The 18,725-nt window shown below is 33.9% G+C and overlaps 2 protein-coding genes across 5 annotated transcripts; both read right to left on the bottom strand.

Moving 5' to 3' along the window:
• Positions 1-4,714: 4,714 nt before the first annotated feature.
• LOC145597429 (ubiquitin-conjugating enzyme E2 4-like) lies at positions 4,715-10,922 on the bottom strand. 2 transcript variants are annotated; one of them, XM_081653590.1, is made up of 7 exons: positions 10,746-10,916; positions 7,991-8,072; positions 7,410-7,489; positions 7,072-7,186; positions 6,912-6,964; positions 6,661-6,789; positions 4,715-5,097 (listed from the first exon to the last, which is right to left on the bottom strand). In XM_081653590.1, the coding sequence occupies exons 2-7, from the start codon at positions 8,032-8,034 to the stop codon at positions 4,964-4,966; spliced, it is 555 nt and encodes a 184-aa protein (XP_081509716.1). In that variant the 5' UTR covers positions 8,035-8,072; positions 10,746-10,916; the 3' UTR covers positions 4,715-4,963. The 2 variants fall into 2 exon arrangements, with proteins under 2 accessions (XP_081509716.1, XP_081509717.1); XM_081653591.1 differs by lacking the exon at positions 4,715-5,097 and adding an exon at positions 5,120-5,415 and having other exon boundaries at positions 10,746-10,922.
• Positions 10,923-11,786: 864 nt separating this feature from the next.
• LOC145597428 (ubiquitin-conjugating enzyme E2 4-like) lies at positions 11,787-16,832 on the bottom strand. 3 transcript variants are annotated; one of them, XM_081653589.1, is made up of 8 exons: positions 16,759-16,832; positions 14,468-14,538; positions 13,973-14,052; positions 13,681-13,795; positions 13,529-13,581; positions 13,230-13,358; positions 12,211-12,396; positions 11,787-12,122 (listed from the first exon to the last, which is right to left on the bottom strand). In XM_081653589.1, the coding sequence occupies exons 2-7, from the start codon at positions 14,509-14,511 to the stop codon at positions 12,251-12,253; spliced, it is 567 nt and encodes a 188-aa protein (XP_081509715.1). In that variant the 5' UTR covers positions 14,512-14,538; positions 16,759-16,832; the 3' UTR covers positions 11,787-12,122; positions 12,211-12,250. The 3 variants fall into 3 exon arrangements, with proteins under 3 accessions (XP_081509715.1, XP_081509714.1, XP_081509713.1); XM_081653588.1 differs by having other exon boundaries at positions 11,787-12,089; XM_081653587.1 differs by having other exon boundaries at positions 11,787-12,396.
• Between the last annotated feature and the right edge of the window lie 1,893 nt (positions 16,833-18,725).

Genomic DNA, 18,725 nt, shown 5'->3' with positions numbered 1-18,725 from the left:
AATTTCAAGCAAGCAACGTAATAAAATGGGAAAGTAGTCGTTATTTATTATCTCGTGAAAGGGTGCACCGTGTACGTAACACAGTAATCTACAAGGAGATCGTACAAACAAACACTTGTCTTGTTTAACTTTGGCTATAAATTTAAAAAGTACCAAAATGTTGCATTGGGAATTTGGGATGTCATCATGTGAATGTATCCATCAACTCATCATTTAAGGCATCGACTCAAATATTCTAGTTGAATTGTTGATGAGGCATGGCCTTATGCCTTTCTGACCTTCGCCAAACCTTGTCAATGTCTATTGTAAACGTTTAGGGTCGGATATGGATCAGGGGGACACCTAAGGGCCTGTTTTCATTGACTAACTCAGCTGAACTGAACTGAATATTTTATAAGAGAAAGAAATTAGGAGCTGAACTGAACTGAATTTCAATGTAAGAGAATAGGCCCTAAATGTGCTTGGTCCGAGTTCGATCGAGTCACATCAAGTTCATTCTTAGTCATATCGAGTATTGGTCATATCAGGGTTGAGTTACCATTAGGTAGTGATTTCAAATCTTGTTCGAATTTTATTTTTGTTGGCGCTAGGTTGAACTTGGGACTTGTTAATTATTAGTTTCGTGTAATTTCAGGTTTAGATCGGATTGAGCATACTTTTAAGATCCGTGCCTGATTGAATTTTTTGAAAGACACTCTATTAACATTGGAAACAAAGATACAAAATAACATAAATTAGGATAGTCTTCTATCAAAATCGAAGATATTCAATTCAATATTATAGCGATCCATTCGAGTACTTTATTTTTGTGATAGTTTTACTCAACCACTTGTTATAACCAAAGCTTCCAAATCCAAAAGACTCTTAAAATGTGTCGGCAATTGGCTTGCTGGGCATGTTGCATGCTGCTTAAGGAATTGATAAGATGATAATGACCTCCAATTGTATATGCCAAATAAAACTCCGTAAACATACCGTTATACTTGTACTACATTTTAATTCTAATTTATTACCAGGCCAATGATATATTTTGGTTAAGGTACAGTATAAGATTTTGAATATTGTTAGTCTGTTATTGTCTCATTAACTCTTAAATTAACACGTGTAATAAAGCAAATCTATATATATTTATATAGATAGTTAGATTAGTAAGGTAAGTTGTAAGGTTGTAACATAAGTGTACACAGCAACTAGTAAATTAAAAGAAACCAAACACGATTAAAGCTCTGGTTGAACAACTTTCTTTGGCATACTCAAATGCATGATCATCTGCAATGAGAACATTTTCATTAAATCACTTGTATCCATTTATATACTAATAAATAATTATAATCTATCTTATCTTTATAAATAGATACGAAATAAAATTTAAAACTCAAATTAATATATGTTGTCCATAATAAAATCAACAAAGGTGGTGACATTGCAGATTGTTACACAATTAGAGTGAATGCAAATAGTGCAAATTTTCAAACATTACAACTAAAGTAAATAGAGGTTGTATGAATAATTTGTTAAATATTTCAATGCATTTTTGTGAATATTTCTCTTCTGTCAAAACAAGCCATCTAACTGTTTTGGGGTATTTAATGACCAAATTCATCTCATTATATGAATTCAATTTCTCCTTATGTTGATCACTTCTCAATTTAATGTCTCATTTATCACATAGAACTATCACACATTTTTTTTCATTGATAAAAGGCCTATGTGATGTTTTTCTTTTCTTTCTATATTTCATAAATTATATTGAACGAGAGTGATTGAGTTTCTAGCTTGCATTAGAGGGAAAAAAAGGTAAGTTTTAAAAAAGGGAATATTGTCAAGTGAATGAGGAAAACGAACAACATATTGAAAGAGGGGGAGAAATTTATTAGTTGAATCAAGAGATATTTCCAATTTGTATAGAATGTCATTGAGTGGAACAAGATTTTTTTTTCTAATTTCTTATTATTTGAGGAGATCATTGAACGAAAGTACAGTAAAAATGTGATTATTTCGGTTTGCTTGATAAAACTTTCAATCAGATTAAAGGATGGCAATCCAAGTTATTAAACTTGGCAGGTAGGTGTACCTTGGTAAAGTCTGTGCTTTCTGCTTTTCCTGTTTATTTGATGCAAACTAGTATTCTTCCTGTTTCAATTTGTGATGATATTGAAAGAAATTGTAGAAAATTCTTGTGGAATAAAGTTGATAAACTAAATATTCAACTAGAATAAATTGGAATCATGTCACTAAACCTATGCAAATTGGAGGATTAGGAATAAGAAGGTTGAGATTGTGGAATATTGCTTTTATGGCTAAGTTAGGGTGGAATATTTTGACTAAGCCACATAAGTTATGGGTTAGGATTTTTAATGAGAAATATTTAAAGAAAAAGGGTCTTTTTGATTGTCATGGTAGTCCTAATCATTCTCAAATTTGGAAAGATATTTTGAAAGGAAGGGAATTACTTGCCTCGGGTCTTAGAGTTGGTATAGGTAATGGTGTTTCCACATCTTTATGGAATCATCATTGGGTTGGTAATGCTCCTTTGAAGGATGTGATCATAAATCTTATTCCTTCTCATATGACTTGTTGGATGGTTTCTAATATTATAAAGGACAAATGTTGGTTTCTTGATGAGATTGAACAATTTCTTCCTGTTAATATAATTAATTTAATTAAAGCCACTCCTTTACCTAGGCGTGCTATAATGGAGGATTTCATTACTTGGGATTTAAGTAAGGATGGGATTTTTAATGTTAGATCGGCTTATAATTTCCTTCTAAAAGGAAAGTGTACAGTTTCTACTAATATTAGCTCTTGGAAAAATGTTTGGAAGATTCAAGCCCCCTTTAAATATAGGATGTTCTTATGGAATTGTGCTCATGAAATTTTACCTGTGGCTAAATCTTTATCTAATTATATGCCCTTAATTTCTCCTATTTGTACTAGATGTACTTTGTATTCGGAATTCCATATACATGTGTTTAGGGATTGTTTTTCTTCTTCTATTTTATGGAATGATATATTGGCCAAAGTTTATCTTCCAAAAAATTTTAATTTCAATATATTCAAAAACTCTTCTTGGAATACTTGGATAAATTACAATCTTGGTTTGGATAAAAAATGGAAATTGGTTTTTGTTACTGCTTTATGGCATCTTTGGCTTCATAGAAATTCCTGTATTTTTGAGGAGAAAATAATGGGTCCAATTTCTCTCTTTACTAAATTTTTCTTTGATTTTAAACTTTCCAATGGACTTTTACAGGATTCAAATTCTAAGAAGGGAAAGAGTAAGGTGGGTTCAAGTTCTAACTGGGAAGCTCCAAGAGATGGATACTTCAAGATTAACACGGATGGAGCTTGGCTAAATTCTGCTGTTTCTTCAGGTGGTGGGGTAATTAGGAGATCGGATGGAACTTGGTATGTTGGGTTCTCTTGCAAATATGATTCGATTTCTCCTTTTTTGGCTGAACTCTATGCTTTGAATGATGGTCTGTCAATTGCGGAGGACTTGAGGTTAAAGAAAGTAATTGTTGAAACGGATGCAAAAGCTCTTCGCAACATGCTTCTGGCAACTGGGCCAAATCCTCACCATGAGTTAGCAGCAGCAATCTGCGATGTGGCTGCTGTTCTGAGAAGCTTCGAAGTAGCTGTGATTACTCATGTCCCTCGTGAAAAGAACGAGCTTGCTCACCGTCTTGCTATCTTTGGAAGAGAAATGGCTGTTGGGTACAAGACCCATTACCTTGTTCCTGATTGCGTCTCAGATTTATATGAAGTGGAGAAGGATCAAGTGCGCACTGCTTCATCATCCAACCAGCAAAACTGATGATCAGGGGCTCTTTGCTTTGGATTTCTGTAGTTTTTTGGGGTACTAGTTATGAATGTGGTACACTTTTGGGAATGTAAATGATGTATATATTCATCTCCAAGGGAGTTTAGTTGATAATGGGGGGAATGTTAATGTTAATCATCTAATCTTTTGTAGTAACATCAGCTTCCAATGTGATAATACTATGATGTATTATGTAAATACTAAGGCTCTAGCCTTTTAATCTTATATATCTCCTCCTTTTGTTAAAAAAAAAGTACAGTATAATTGACATAATGACAGTAACTTGACAGTTTTTTTATAGGGAATAACCAACATCAAGAGCTTGTCTGTAAGTGTTTTCTAATTGCAAATGATGGCTTTTACAAATGCAGTGGACTTCTTATTTTCCAATGGCCCTATATTAATCCTTTCCTTGAGAATTTCGAAAAGGCCCAAATATCAATCTCAAAATTTGTCTATTTTCCAATTCTCTAAGGCCGTCATGCATTACGTATGATGAAATTCATCCCCCGCAACAACAATTGGGAGATGACTGGAACCTAACCACCCAAAACTGATCCTCGAATCCGGATTAGCCCAAAGGGTGAACCGGGTGGAACACCAAAAAAAATGAAATTCAGAAGACTAAAAATTATAATCCAGGTGTTCAAAAGCCAGACCAAACTGTTTCAAAAAAAAAAAAAAAAAAAAAAAGCCAGACCAGACCACAGAAAAATAGCCCTAATAGATCCGGAGTGACTCCGGACCAAACCAAAAAGAACAGGTAAAGCCTCTTGGTCAAAAAATTATAAATTTCTGATCTTCAATATTGTTCGGTGCAAAACTGGTTTTTAGGAAGCAGATCTTTGCCTAATCTCTGTAAGAAGAGAAAAGCAATGAAGACAATTGAAATAAATCAATCTATTATAAAGAAAATCAAATTCACACATTAAATTTCTATTCAGATGATCATGCCCACCAATTTGTATCAAACTGCTTTCTTACTATACTAAAACAAATAAATTAGTAAGCTAAAAAATGACTTGGACATAGATTATCATTGTAATTCTAAACTAAAACATGAATACATGATACAGCCAACAAATGAACAAGAGAGGGATAAAGCTATATTAACTTAGTCCCTGTATGATTAATTCTAATTTATGGGTCTGCATGTCCAGCAATTTCATCGTCACTTGATGTGCAGTGCCCATCACTGATGTCCTCCTCATCACTTTCATCTTCGGCAGCAGATGCATCGATGTTCTCTTTTTTTGCATAGCGATCACAATATTCTGAATACATCCAAAGAATTTTAAGAAAAAAACAGAACATACACCATCACATTTCAGCACAACCCAGCATAAGGCGAAACAGAATATCCCATATGTATCAATATTCATCAATAAAATTAAACAATTTGTAAAAGTTGGTAATGAGTCAGAAAGAGGTGGGACATCACATAAGATAGGGTTACAATTTACGAAATACGTACCACTGCCAGACATTTCAACAGATACTGTTAAAGAGTAAAAGTATCCGTAGCTTGCACAACCGCATCAGGTCTCAACTCTCAAGTAGAGCTTCATGGTATGCTTTGGCTAAATTTGGCCCTGGGTGTTTTCAGCTATTATTTTCCACTTCATTTTCTTTAATGTATTTTGTAAAAGACGCTATTGCCAAGAATATAGAAATATTCAGCAACTCTCACTCTCCCAACTCCCAAAAATGAAAGTTCAGAAGTCAGAACAGAGCACTGATACTAAAACTTGGTAATCTTCAAAGCAAAACAAATCAAAGAGCCATGGCACAAAAAAGCTAAGTACCAACCAGAACTCCCCCATGCTAAGGCCTAAGGGTGGATTCACAATTGTATAATCCTAATTCCTGGTAGATGCCAGGGCTCATTTTTTGATAAACTAGGGCAGCTTATGCCAAACAGATAAATTTATTCATCAGCATCCTAAAACTTCAATCCTTTATTTAATTATTATTATTATTTATTTATTATTATTTATATATTGGTATGTTGAAGGTATTTAGGTCATAATGTAAACAACCTCTCTGCAGCCACCGAAAGAGACCATATACTGATATGCATCTAAAATCTACCCTTGATAAAAGATTTGGGAAGTTCATCTTGACACAAGTAAGCTGGCCTGATCACACGAATATGAACTGCTAAGTGCATCTTACATTCTTTAACCATAATTTGTATTACATAACAGGTCCTAAATTAAACCAATACAACACCACGACCTTAATCCCAACAGCATATGACGGCTGCATAGACTGAGATATACCCTCCAGTGGCCTTGCACAAAGGTCCTCTATCTCTATTCACTTCTAGCAATACTAGCATGTGCTACATGCTCTGCAAATCCAATTTCCTAACATTATTTGTAACACCCCTTGCAAGATCTTTGACTCTTTGTGGTTGGCATTTCTAAATTCCAACTGTCCTGATTCCCCACTTCCATTTTAGATCAAAAAATATCTTGCGGAGAAGAATTATAACAAGATTGATTTCCTGAGAGTGTTTTTTAATAATCCAGATGGTCAAATTCACAGATCACCTATAAGACGTCTCAATCCTTTCCACCCTCTCCTTTTACTCTCTACTCCAATAACTCTCATTTGAAACAAGAAGCTAAAATTGGAAGATACTATTTTGTACTATAGTCAAGTCAGCTGGTAGATTTTCACCAATTACTAAGACTCCACTGAAAATCAGCACACACAAACAGGCAACAATGTTGGAAAAAAACTGATGTCTGGATATAATGATTAAAGGTGGATTTTCATGAGTCAAAAACAGAAAGATAAAATATTAAAATGTGGGGTAGGAAAGTTATTACCTTTGACCTTCAGTTCATACTGTTCACGATCCTTCATCATCAGCGAAGCAGCATCACCATTAAGAGGATCAGAAGCATTTGGATACAACAGCAGTTGTGGAAGAAAGACTTCAAACACATTTAATAAATCTGCACCAAACCAATTACAAGAGTCATTCATATTTTGAAGTCGAATAAAAAACAAAAACAAAAACAAAAGCTGAAAGCAATCAGGGCCATAAAATGAATGTAACTACGAAAGCGATAATTACCAAACATAGGACTCCACGATTGGTTGATAACATCCAAGCAAACCGAGCCAGACCTGAAGAGTTTACAATTCATTTAAGACATAACTAATACGCATTCACTCAAATCAATAGCAATCAGGGAATACCTTTCCACATGCTCTAGGAATAGGAGTAAACTCACAGTTCATCAACATTTGGGTGGAATATTTTGTTTATGAACCCAATGGAAGGGGACTTATAAGGATAGCCATCTGGAAGCTCAACATGGACTTTCCACACCCCGCCTTCATAGAGACCTATAGTCACCACAGCAATCACAAATTTTAAAAAATAAATAAAATTCATGAACAGCTAACCTAGACCTTAAAATAAAGGTATCAGACAACTTGCACACACATCCAACCTGACATTTTCTTGTGACCATGGAATATAAGAAGAAACAACATGATAGAGACAAAAGGAAGGAAGGATAGTATAAACTGCACAGAAATAAATAGGTGATAAGCAGCTTCAACATACTATCTTTTGGACCATTGAACATGACATTGAACTCATTAAGCCCATCATTTATCGTCTCCACTGAATAATCACTCATCATCCTGAATACAGTTGTAAGATTCATAAGACAAAAAAGAGAAAACATTATGAATAAAGAGTCCATGGGCACCATGGCAAAAACTTAAACAATGGTACTGCAAACTGGTCAGAGCACTTTTAGAGGTCAGGATATTATGACAGTTAAAGACTCGTCTAGATTACATAAATAAGCCTGCTGCCAGCTAAACACCCCTAAACCACCAGCAGGGAGCCTCATTATAGATTTAGAAAAATAATGGATTTTATATGGTAATGTATAGCAAAACCAGTAGGAGAAGCAATATAATTGAGCTACAAATACTGCACATACAAAGAGCTGAAAAATAAAAAAGAGGCAATGCTACTCGGGACTCCAAAACTATGTCAGATGCACTCTTAATTCAATTCAACTTTATGTGTTGATACTTGAAGCAAAGACATAGGAACACAGGTGGAAGGCCAAACATATACATGGCTCAGTATATAAAATAATAATGAAACATCTAATACAGTGAGGAGCTTACAGCTTCATAACATCCATCTCTCTTCTCTTACTTGGTGAAGACATTGTAACCAATTGAGTTTAGCTTGAACCAAATTGAGACTCTGAGCAGAATATGGCAGAAAAAGAAAATTAAGAAGCAGTATACATGACAATACATTGTCTAGAATTAGCAACAAAGCAAGCTAGAGTTTTTATCTTGTTCATTTGTATATATCAAAAACTATTAGCTAGATTACCCAAAATTGTTTAAAGGATGGATATCCCTAATAGAAACAGCCAAGGAGGGATAAAGAAAACACTGAGCCTAAAAGGCAGCATATTCAATAACCAGCAGAAAGGCTATAGAAGTTGTACATGTGTCACAGTTGTGAAGAAAATGTAATTCAAAATATGATATAATATGTCACCGCTTCTTTCAAATACAAAAGGGAAACGGAAGTCATAGAAAATGACAGCGTGACAAACAGACAATATAAGGTGGTAAATGTACAAGCAAAGTTGGTCACACCAGCTGGTCTCACCCTAGAGTGGTTTAATCATGATATTTACCTATTCATGGTCTATGACCAAACAGGGCAAACACCATTCTTCCCTTGCCAAAATTTCTACAGACATACACGGCCACCACATAAATTATTGTCACATTTACTGTGCATTGATCCCACTAAAACAGATATCTATAACATAATATTAATCTAATTGACTACCACTACCACAAAAGATGATGACAGTTTACTTACTATATAGATAGACAATTTCATGAACTCGAAAGTAATACTCAGAATTTCCAATGAGTGAAATTGCTCAAGTTCTGCATATTCATAAGAAAATGGCAGGAAAAAAAAAACAGAGGGTATAGCAAACCATGACAGAATGCTATAGGAAACAAAGAATTCAATAAATCTCTTACATTAAAGGTATTGACAGCGGAAAACCATAATTAGATAGCATTTCTTATTTGGCTAGTTAGATAAAAAAGCTAACAATGTGCCACTATGCCACATCCATCTCCTCAAGAAAAATAATGAGCAGATGGATCATCCTCGGTAACCCCAAGTCCTAACCCTCTCTCTATATTCCAATCAACTAAAGGTATACAGCCTTACCCTGTATTTCTAAGCAGCAGTAGAGAGGCCAGCAATATTGAGTATGAGGAATAAACCAAAAGTATAAGCAACTTAAAGGTTGTTCATGACCAAAAAAGTTCTCGAGCCAATTACTTTTTTTATGTTTTATGCACTGCAAATGCCTGACCAACTTCTACTCTAGGGAAAAAAACAAATTTATCATCATGATTATTCAAATAACATGCCTTACTGGATGAAAGTTAAGGAATTAAACAAGTTCCGAGCATTTAGTTCACACCTGGGAGTAGTTATAAACATTTGGTCACCATATAATTTGCAGCATAAAAATCTAAATGACAACATGGCCCTCACAAAAAATGGAAAATGATACAGTTCCAACAAACATATAGAGTCTATACCATCAGACAAGGATGGGAAAGGAATTGTTTAAGCATACAAATATAAATATCTGAAAATATGACTACTAATAAATTTATCACTTCAAAAATTGCTTGTGTATGAAGTGATTATTGCATTTCTAAGTCCTAACAATTCATCATTCTGGTATAAATAAAATATTCCTCAGAGTTCATACTTCACACACATGAAGTTTTCTACACTTCCTCCACCCTATATAACAATAACTTTCAGAACAATAAAATCGCGACAACACCAAAGACTTCATGGAGAACAACAGTGGACACTGGACAGTATTACTAGAGGGTCAACATGGATACTCAAAATTTAACTATCCTCAAACCATCAACAGTCGAAATACCCCCCTTTCAACCTTTGAAGCTAAGTGGAACAGCAGCACCTGTAAATTATCACTTAACATTTATCATTCATACAAGAAACTCACTCCATTAGCCTGATGATCGTGAATGTAGCATTCTTAACCAAAACCCCTCCAAAACAATGCTAATGCTACTCATTAGCTGTACTTCAAGATGAAACCAATATAAGAATTGGAACCTAGTAAGTTCTTCCACATTACACAATGGAAGGAATATAATTAAAGCTGAAACCAAGTGCTGATTGTAGAGTTGATGATGATTTTAATTGAAAATCACACTCCTCATCAAAAGCAATTGATCATTAAATACCTAAACCATTCCGAAAATTATCACAGCTCATCTATGCACTACCTGGAGTAAAGTTGATGAAAACATCAATCAGCAATCACATTCCCTGAATCCAAATTATTCCGAAAGCGATCACAGCTCTCCCAAACACTACCCTTACCATGTGAAATTGTGCTATATTCAAAATACCCTACTTGGTAAAACTGCTTCTTACATCAAATTTACCTATAGTCCTATACTACAAGCAAATCAACATACAATTAAATATCTAATTACCACAATGACATACCTATTAAAAATGCACTATAATTAAAAATTACTATTCCTGCTATCAGTCTTCTCCTTTAAAAGCCAGCACAGTACAAAGTCAATCACACCAAAAAATAAAAAAAAAATCCAACATAAATGATGAAAAATGCGGTTAATCAAATACCCAATTATCATCAAATTCTAGATTCATTCTTATTACAAGCAATTAAAAACAACCAGTAAAAATAAATAAATAAAACCCAACAATTAAATCACCCAAAATTAAGATCGTAATTCATAAAAATAATAAATTTGTTAGATTGATCGCTATAAACAGGAATTGCATCAAAATAAAAGGGTATAAAAGACGAACCAAATGAGCTGATTAGAAATTGAAGAACACCCAGAATGTCAAAGGGATGATGTGGGCTCAAATTATCAAAGGTGCAAAATTTGATTGTTAATAAAGAAAAGAAAATGGGGAAAGAGAGAGAAAATAGAGAAGAAAGAAAGAAAAGCGGAAAAAAAAATAAAAAGAGGGTTGATTGGATTTATAAAGTTAATGTCGACATTTTGAAGGTGCACGTGGTGATAAGTAGGTTCAGCATTTTAGCAACGCATAATTTGGGCTTTTAAAAATTGTGGTACATTTCCTCATTGCTAAGTTTTTCTCCATATTGAGTATGGGATCTTAAATGTTTTTGTTGTTATTATGTGTCAATTTATAGAAACGTATTAGGGGTTAACTCGTTTTGGTTCTATTGTCAAGAGAAGAGGTGACAAATAGGTTGTTTGAATTGAGTTTGAATAAGTCAAGTCGAGTCAAAATATATTAAATTTGTTTTTCAAGTTGGATTGAGTTTGTTTGAATATGTATTATTCAACAAATTAAACAAATCAACATTTAATAAATCTTAGGTTATAAAGTTTTTTGAATTGGATATTTGTAATATACAATTGGTACATGTTTGATGGAATCAACCCTTTATAAGAGATGATGAACCCATTATATGTGTCCACCACTTTGAAGTGTGAAAAGACTTGAATCATATACAAGTATCTGTTTCAATTCATCATAGTATCAATTGCACTTTGATGCATAATTATGCTTATCTTAATTATGAAAAATGAAACTTTATGAAGCATTTTTCATGCCTCAAAGTTTTAGAGTTAATCAACTCAATTCTTACACTTGAAAGTTCAAACAGAACTAGAGTCAAGGTTTCAATCTTTACAAACTTCAATTTCAATTTCATTATCGCTTAAAATCAACTACGAGTATGAAAACATTATTATTGATTCGGCCCCAAATCAATGTAAGTCTCCAATTTGCACTGCAACAACAGGCCAATGACTAGCATAATGATGATCTGAAGATAGATATGTACAATTAATTACAGCTGAAGTTTATCAATTTAATAAATAAAATACATTGTGATATTTTTTGTCAATAAAAGAAAAAAAATTCTGATATTTACAAAGCACTTCCTGCCTATTGTCTAATCAGGTTGAGCTTTTTCCAAAAATATAAAAAATCAAGGCAAGCAAATTCAACAATTGTTGTACAAGAAGCAATCAATTGATCATACAAAAAGAGCATGAGGATAGCTCATACAAGTTTGCCAACAGAAAAAGGGAAGTATTTGACATTATACACATTTTATTTCTCATCTCCTCTTTATGAGCATCAGAAATTAGCCAATTGTTTTCGAGATTTCTGCAGATTGCATGAGACAGCATCACTCAGACACTTACAGAGGAATGAAACCGATCTCAGGTCATCAAAGAGGTAAATGCTTCATAAACGGAAAGTAGAATTATTTCGTTTTGGTACTAACCAAGTAAGGTAAGGCAAAATACAGTATGATGTATCGCTTTTCATGGTTCTGCATGCCCCTCACCTGTTCCTGCTGCTTCATTGTCACTTGATGAATCTTCATCCTCACTGACTTCCTCACTATCACTTCCAGCTTCAACGGAAGAGCCTAAAATATTCTCCTTCTTGGCATATTGTTCGCAGTATTCTGTACAAATGATATCAAGTTATGATTACCAAAATATATTGCAAGTTTGCGAGCGTGTAAGCACAATTAATGTCATAAAGGCTATATTAGCTTATTTGGGATTATAGAAAATTAGCCGCACAAAGCTTCTACAATGGATTACTGAAAAATAGTTGTACATGCTTTCGTAGACAAAAGAGACAGGTTTTTTTTTTTTTTTTTTTTTTTTTTTTTTTTTTTTTTTTTTTTTACTGTGAGCATGTACCAATTGGCACGTAGATAGACTCATACAACCTGGCGTTGCAGGACATGAAACTTTCAACCTTCCTTTCAACTAGTATTGTTTATCAGTCCGTAATTCATAAAATGCTAGCCATACAATTCAGAACTGGAGATGCTTCATACTTACCATGACCTACCTTGGTGATTGCTTTGATATTGTTGAACCTGGTCTTGCTAAAATCACTCATACTGCAAATCTAATCCAGAAACATGATTTTTTTGCAAATATACTTTAGTCTAAATAGCTCTGACTGCTCACATCTAGAAATAACTAAACATAATACAGAGTGATGATAGCCAAAGCTTGTACAATAGAGTTCTCTTTCCCTGTTTTTCTCTCCTGCTACTTTGTTCACTAATTGTTTGGTGCACACACATGGGAAAGGAAAACAAAGGTACAAAGCATATTAGGTTGAGAGTATCCAAACTGGCACTGGGGGGAGGATACACAGATCAACAGAAATGTATCAAACTAGCAACAGGTCATGCTGTTGTTGAGATACTACAGCTCTTTAGATATAAACAGAAATAAAAGAGAGAGATACTGAAATCTAGAATGCTCAAAATCATACCTTTAACTTTTTGTTCATATCGCTTTTTGTCCCTCATCATTAGGTAACCAGCTTCAGAATTAAGGGGATGTGAAGCATTTGGGTAGAGCAGAAGCTGGGGAAGAAACATTTCAAACACATTTACAAGATCTACAGAAGAAACAGCACCAATCAATCAACTTATGATAGAAAAAAATAGTTAGATTAAGAATCCCTTTAAAAGTACAGTTTGTTTCAGCCAAAAGATATGTTAGTTTGATGAAAAATAAAAACAAGTAATTAGACACAAGATCCAAAGATCATCAATAAAAGAAGATTACCAAACATAGGACTCCATGATTGGTTGATTACATTCAAGCAAACAGAGCCAGAGCTGAAGTTTCAGAAAATGTATATTGTCTGGTCAGTAAAGTTCTTGATTAGAGTGACTATATATATGTTCTAGATAGACAGTGGACACTGATACACTCACTGCTCATCAATATTTGGATGAAAGATTTTGTTCAAGAATCTAATTGAAGGAGGCTTGAAAGGATAAGAATCCGGAAACTTAACATGGATTTTCCACACCCCGCCATCATAAGGACCTGCAACCACAATCACATGTTTACTTAGCTTAAGAAAAATAAATAGTCAGATCACCCAAGCTTGAGAAGAATATTATCTGCTTCTCACTTGCCTTAAGAACATGGTATAATACATGCTTCTATCATTGAGTTTGACAGAGCAAAAAAGGATTAAGAGACAGATGTAAATTAACATACTTTCTTTTGGACCATGAAACACCACATTGAATTCATTGACTGCATCATTTATTGTCTCCACAGTGAAATCACTCATTAACCTAAGAAGAAAGTACACAATCTCAGGAAGAAAATGTCAACAAGGGGTTCAACGTGCCCTGATAAAAAAATTAAAATCTTTTGAAATAGTGCAGCATCAATCTTAGCCGGACTTTATAGTTGAATGATCAAATTACTCAACTAAACAATGCATTTTACAAAACAAAGATGCATGAGGAGCTCAACTGACAATGGACATCATCTTTTATGCCCCAACAAAGGACTGCAAGTCATAGCTGTTCTGCTAATGAGGTAAAACAAATATTGTGCAAAAGTAACATAGTTTGGTGACAAGAGAGGAAGCCAATGAATACAACCAAGATAAATTAGGAAGCTAATGAATACAGCCAAGATAAGTGTACTAAGTTAGAGCTAGCAACAGTGAAAAATGCGAAGTATTAATGTACGGAACTTTACATTCTCATAAAATCTGACTCTCGTCTCTTGCTTGGTGAAGACATGATAATAGATTGGCACAATGCTTGAACCTACAAACAAATACGGAGGCTTTACAAAATATACCATTAATAAAGAATACTCAACAGACCAATTATGGCATATAACTACAGTATCAGCATAAACAATTTCCCAGAGAAGAAATGCCTACTTGTTTATCAATAGACAAAAACTAGGTGCAGAAAGTAATCTACTTCATGTATACAGTGTTAATCACTGATTGCCCCAACCGACATGTACAGAGCAGACAATATTATATGCAATAATGCGAAGAATTAAACATTTCAAATCCATAAGGCCATAATATAGAAACTTAACAGCTTCAGAATGCAAGCCAAATATCACATCAGAGGAGCAACATGATACAAGAATTGACAATGTAACTTGTTATCACAAAAATATTAGCTATACGCCACCTGAATAATCAGAGAGTATGTAGGCAGATCATAGAGGGGGTAACTCATCACAGTAAAATTTAACAAAATTCCACCCAAAAAAGGAATGATGTCAATAGCCTGAGGAAGAGCATTCTATGGGCTGGATGGCCCTAACTACAGCTATATTCTGACTTACAAAGGTACTGCCTAGTGACTCAGTGTTCCATGAGAAGCTTCATAACATAAACAGTGTAGTATTGATGGAAGCAATTGGAATGTCTAAGCATTCTTAGTTCACCCAAATATGTTCATTCTATTCACAATACATCAAGGACCATGTAAAATGGTAAATAACTTCTGAAATAGAGGTGTCAAATTCTGTCAGCATCACGCATTATAATGTCAAAATTCATCAATATGAGACATCATTGGCAACCCTAAGATAAATCTAGGGAAACATCTTACAATATGCATACAAATCTGTGAAGTGTCTAGATAATTTCTTGAAGGCCACAGGAAAACCGAGCAAGTAATGGAATCACAGGACATAACCAATAAAGTGAGGACTATTTTTATACACACATAAAAACCACAAAACTGTCCTAAAGGTACTAAAACGAACCTTTTTTTTGACAGAACTAAAACGAACCTCAGCAACTACAAAGAGTCTAAACTCCAAAGCAGTGCAGTCTGGCAGACCTACACATTCCTCATGGAAAGACAATAACATCTTCACAAATTTCTAGCATGCACTTTGAAGAATTTAAGTGAACATCCAGCCATCTCTAAGTTTTGTGCTTTCCAAAATATATAAACTAGATAATCTCAAGATTCTGTCTCAACTTCAACCTTACTATTAATCAAAGAAAACTTCGAAAGATCAGCATCTCCTAAATATTGACTAATTGACAAAGTGCAGATGAGAAGGTTGAGGATCCACATATGATTGGACGATTAATATGTTACTCAAAACTTCCTTTCATCTGTTACCACAGCCCCTTGTTAGTGCAAATCTATGTTACTCAGGCTCGGGTACTTGTAACAAGAGTATGTGTCCAAGTGTTATGCCCATGTCAGAGTGTCAAGGATTCATCAATAGGGTACTTGAAGGGAAGAGTTCGAGTAACATAGGTGCTGATATTTGATGAACGATACTGATTTTGAACTCCAAGTGCATGTTTATATCAACATAGGTTGTAATTGCTAAGAGATCAATTCATTGACCGAGATTTAATAAGTCCTGCCTAATATGCCACAGCATTGTGATGCCTTATTGCTATTAGATAAACTATTTCTATTCAAGAATCCAGATTATGCAGCTTCTTCAAATAAATGGAAATTCTGGTAATCTCTTTTTTTTTTTTTTTTTTTTTTTTTTTTGAATAGGTCAAGATTTCTACTTTGGTTACTCTAGAACAATGTCACTTCCTTAAAACATCAACTTCATATTAATTACTTCCCTGTTACTACTGTATTTCCATTTCGAATTTCTGAATTTGCTTCTTCAAAATAGAAACCCAGAAAAAATTAACAGCAATACATTAAAAAAAAAAAAAAAAAAAACTATTAATTCATGGGACCAAATCACGTCTACATCACTAAACTCGCGATTATAATAAGATGATCATTGACTAACAATGGAATAACCCAGAAATATTCTCAAAACAACCGCTTCTCAACTCAATTGATTTTCTTCCCTAATTATGATATTATTATCATGATCATTGTGAATTAAAATCAGCTGCAATAACGAAATCAAATCAATGGATAGAAGAATTAACATATATATAGAGAGACAAAATTGAAAGGGTAAAATGAAGGTAAATATTACGTAATTACAAGAAATGAGATAGAAGAAAATTTAGAAGAACTTACCGAAACCCAGAAGATTGAACAATGAATTAGAGAGAAAAGTAATGAAGAAAAGTTATTCAGAAAAATGAGAAATATCTTTGACAAATTCTACTACAAAATAGTGCCCCGTGGTGACATACTAAATTACTAACGTGTGATCATTACATTTTTCCCTATTCGCCCACTACTGCTACAGTATTACGTTTAATGATTAAAAATATACGACTATACGAGTACTTATCTTATTCATAAATGTAATTTGTAACTCGTATAACATAAATACATAATATAAGTGCAAGTAAAGTACCCATAATGTACTCGTAGTTAATTTGTCTTAAATTGTACCGGTAAAAGTTTTTTTTTTAATTAATAATGGTAAGTTTTAATGAAATAAATTCAATAATCAACAAAATTTATAAATTGTATGGGGCATGGATTAATTTAAGTGCCTGAATTGGTCGACTTTGTAGAAATTAAAGGGAGGAGATTATATCCTCTTGATAAAAAATACGAAGTATTCCGAAAAATGTAACATTTCCTAAGAAAATGTGCTCCCAAATAGCTAAATAAGGTTATTGACGACGATTAAGGATGGTAAAACCGTAAAATTTCTTACATGTAACAATAACATAATCAGGAAGTGCATGCACGCACACAAAATAATATGTACTTCATACGAAAAACAGAATGGGAGAACTGTGAACAGGGCACAATCATTTCACTACAAAGATTTTTTTTTTTTTTTTAATAAAAAAAACCTAATTAATTGTAACATTTAAAGGGTGAAAATTTCCAACCCAATCTGTAGAAATATTTCTCTCTAATTTATTACAAGCCTGTTGATCAACCTGTGTCTACGGTACTTTTACTCCCGGTATCGGGGATAAAGACTATCAGATATACTATTATTAGTCCTCTTACAATCAAAATTTAAAAGATGCATTGCTGCACACATGTACTTTTCCTTGAGAGCAACTCAGGTATTTGAAGATAGAAGAGCAGCAATTAGGCCTGATAATTGACTGTCCTTGGTATCACCAAATCATTCCAATCAAGGTATCTTAAAATGTCAAGGGCAGAATGCTGCAGTGTCATATACCTCAAAGGCCGGGGAATTTTGGAAATTTGGGGAAGCTTTCACCATAATAGCTAGCTGTGCCGACCATAAGAGCAACAGTTGCACCTTGAACTACCACACGGGCTCTCATAAGTTTCTGACCCAATTGGGAATTCCCTTGCCTAAAACTTATTAAGCCGGCTGTAAGGACTCCAGCGGTCAATAATGCACCTGAAAATTCAACCATAAATCAAGTCACTTTAAGTTTAAGGCAAGCATTAATATCTATACACAACTCCAACCTGCAATACTGCAGCTCCATAATCTACCATCGTTTCAGGGGAAGAAAAGAAGTCAAGCCAAAAGGAACACAAAATACAAACTAAGTAATATTCTCCATTTATGAAGCGTTCAAGTCACTGACTAATGAGTTTTCAAATAGGAATTAGAAAGGACCAACACAAATGTCTCAACCCTCCCTATAGGAGTTAGAGATTATTAAACACAATTTCAATCACCAATCCAATGGAGAAAGAATCTCTACAACTTTAAGGTAAAATTGAACACGTAGGAATGCATATTAATCTTTTGATCCAATGAAAATCTATCTTTTAAAGAATTACTATTGTAAGATATTTTTAAGCAGCCATTTACTGTTATAAACTTGCAATGGACATTTGAATTAGCAATTGTAATTTGTAAATCATTATCGATGTTTGATTCTTCTATTAGCTGATAAGTACATAAGGAACTAGTATAGCATAACATATAGGTAAAATTAGAAAGAAAAGTTGAAATAAGGGCGTTGACAATGCAATACAACAAGCAATATTGGTGGTCTAGTCACTTGATTCACAGCTGAACAGGAGAATGTTCAAATCCATTCATAAATTGAAAACAAATCTTATTCCCCTGGGTTGGAGGGAAGGGC

The sequence above is a fragment of the Chenopodium album genome, chromosome 20 (genome assembly GCF_948465745.1).
Source record: "Chenopodium album chromosome 20, dcCheAlbu1.1, whole genome shotgun sequence".
NCBI classification, from domain to species: domain Eukaryota; kingdom Viridiplantae; phylum Streptophyta; class Magnoliopsida; order Caryophyllales; family Amaranthaceae; genus Chenopodium; species Chenopodium album.
This window is presented reverse-complemented; position numbering and strand designations above follow the sequence as displayed.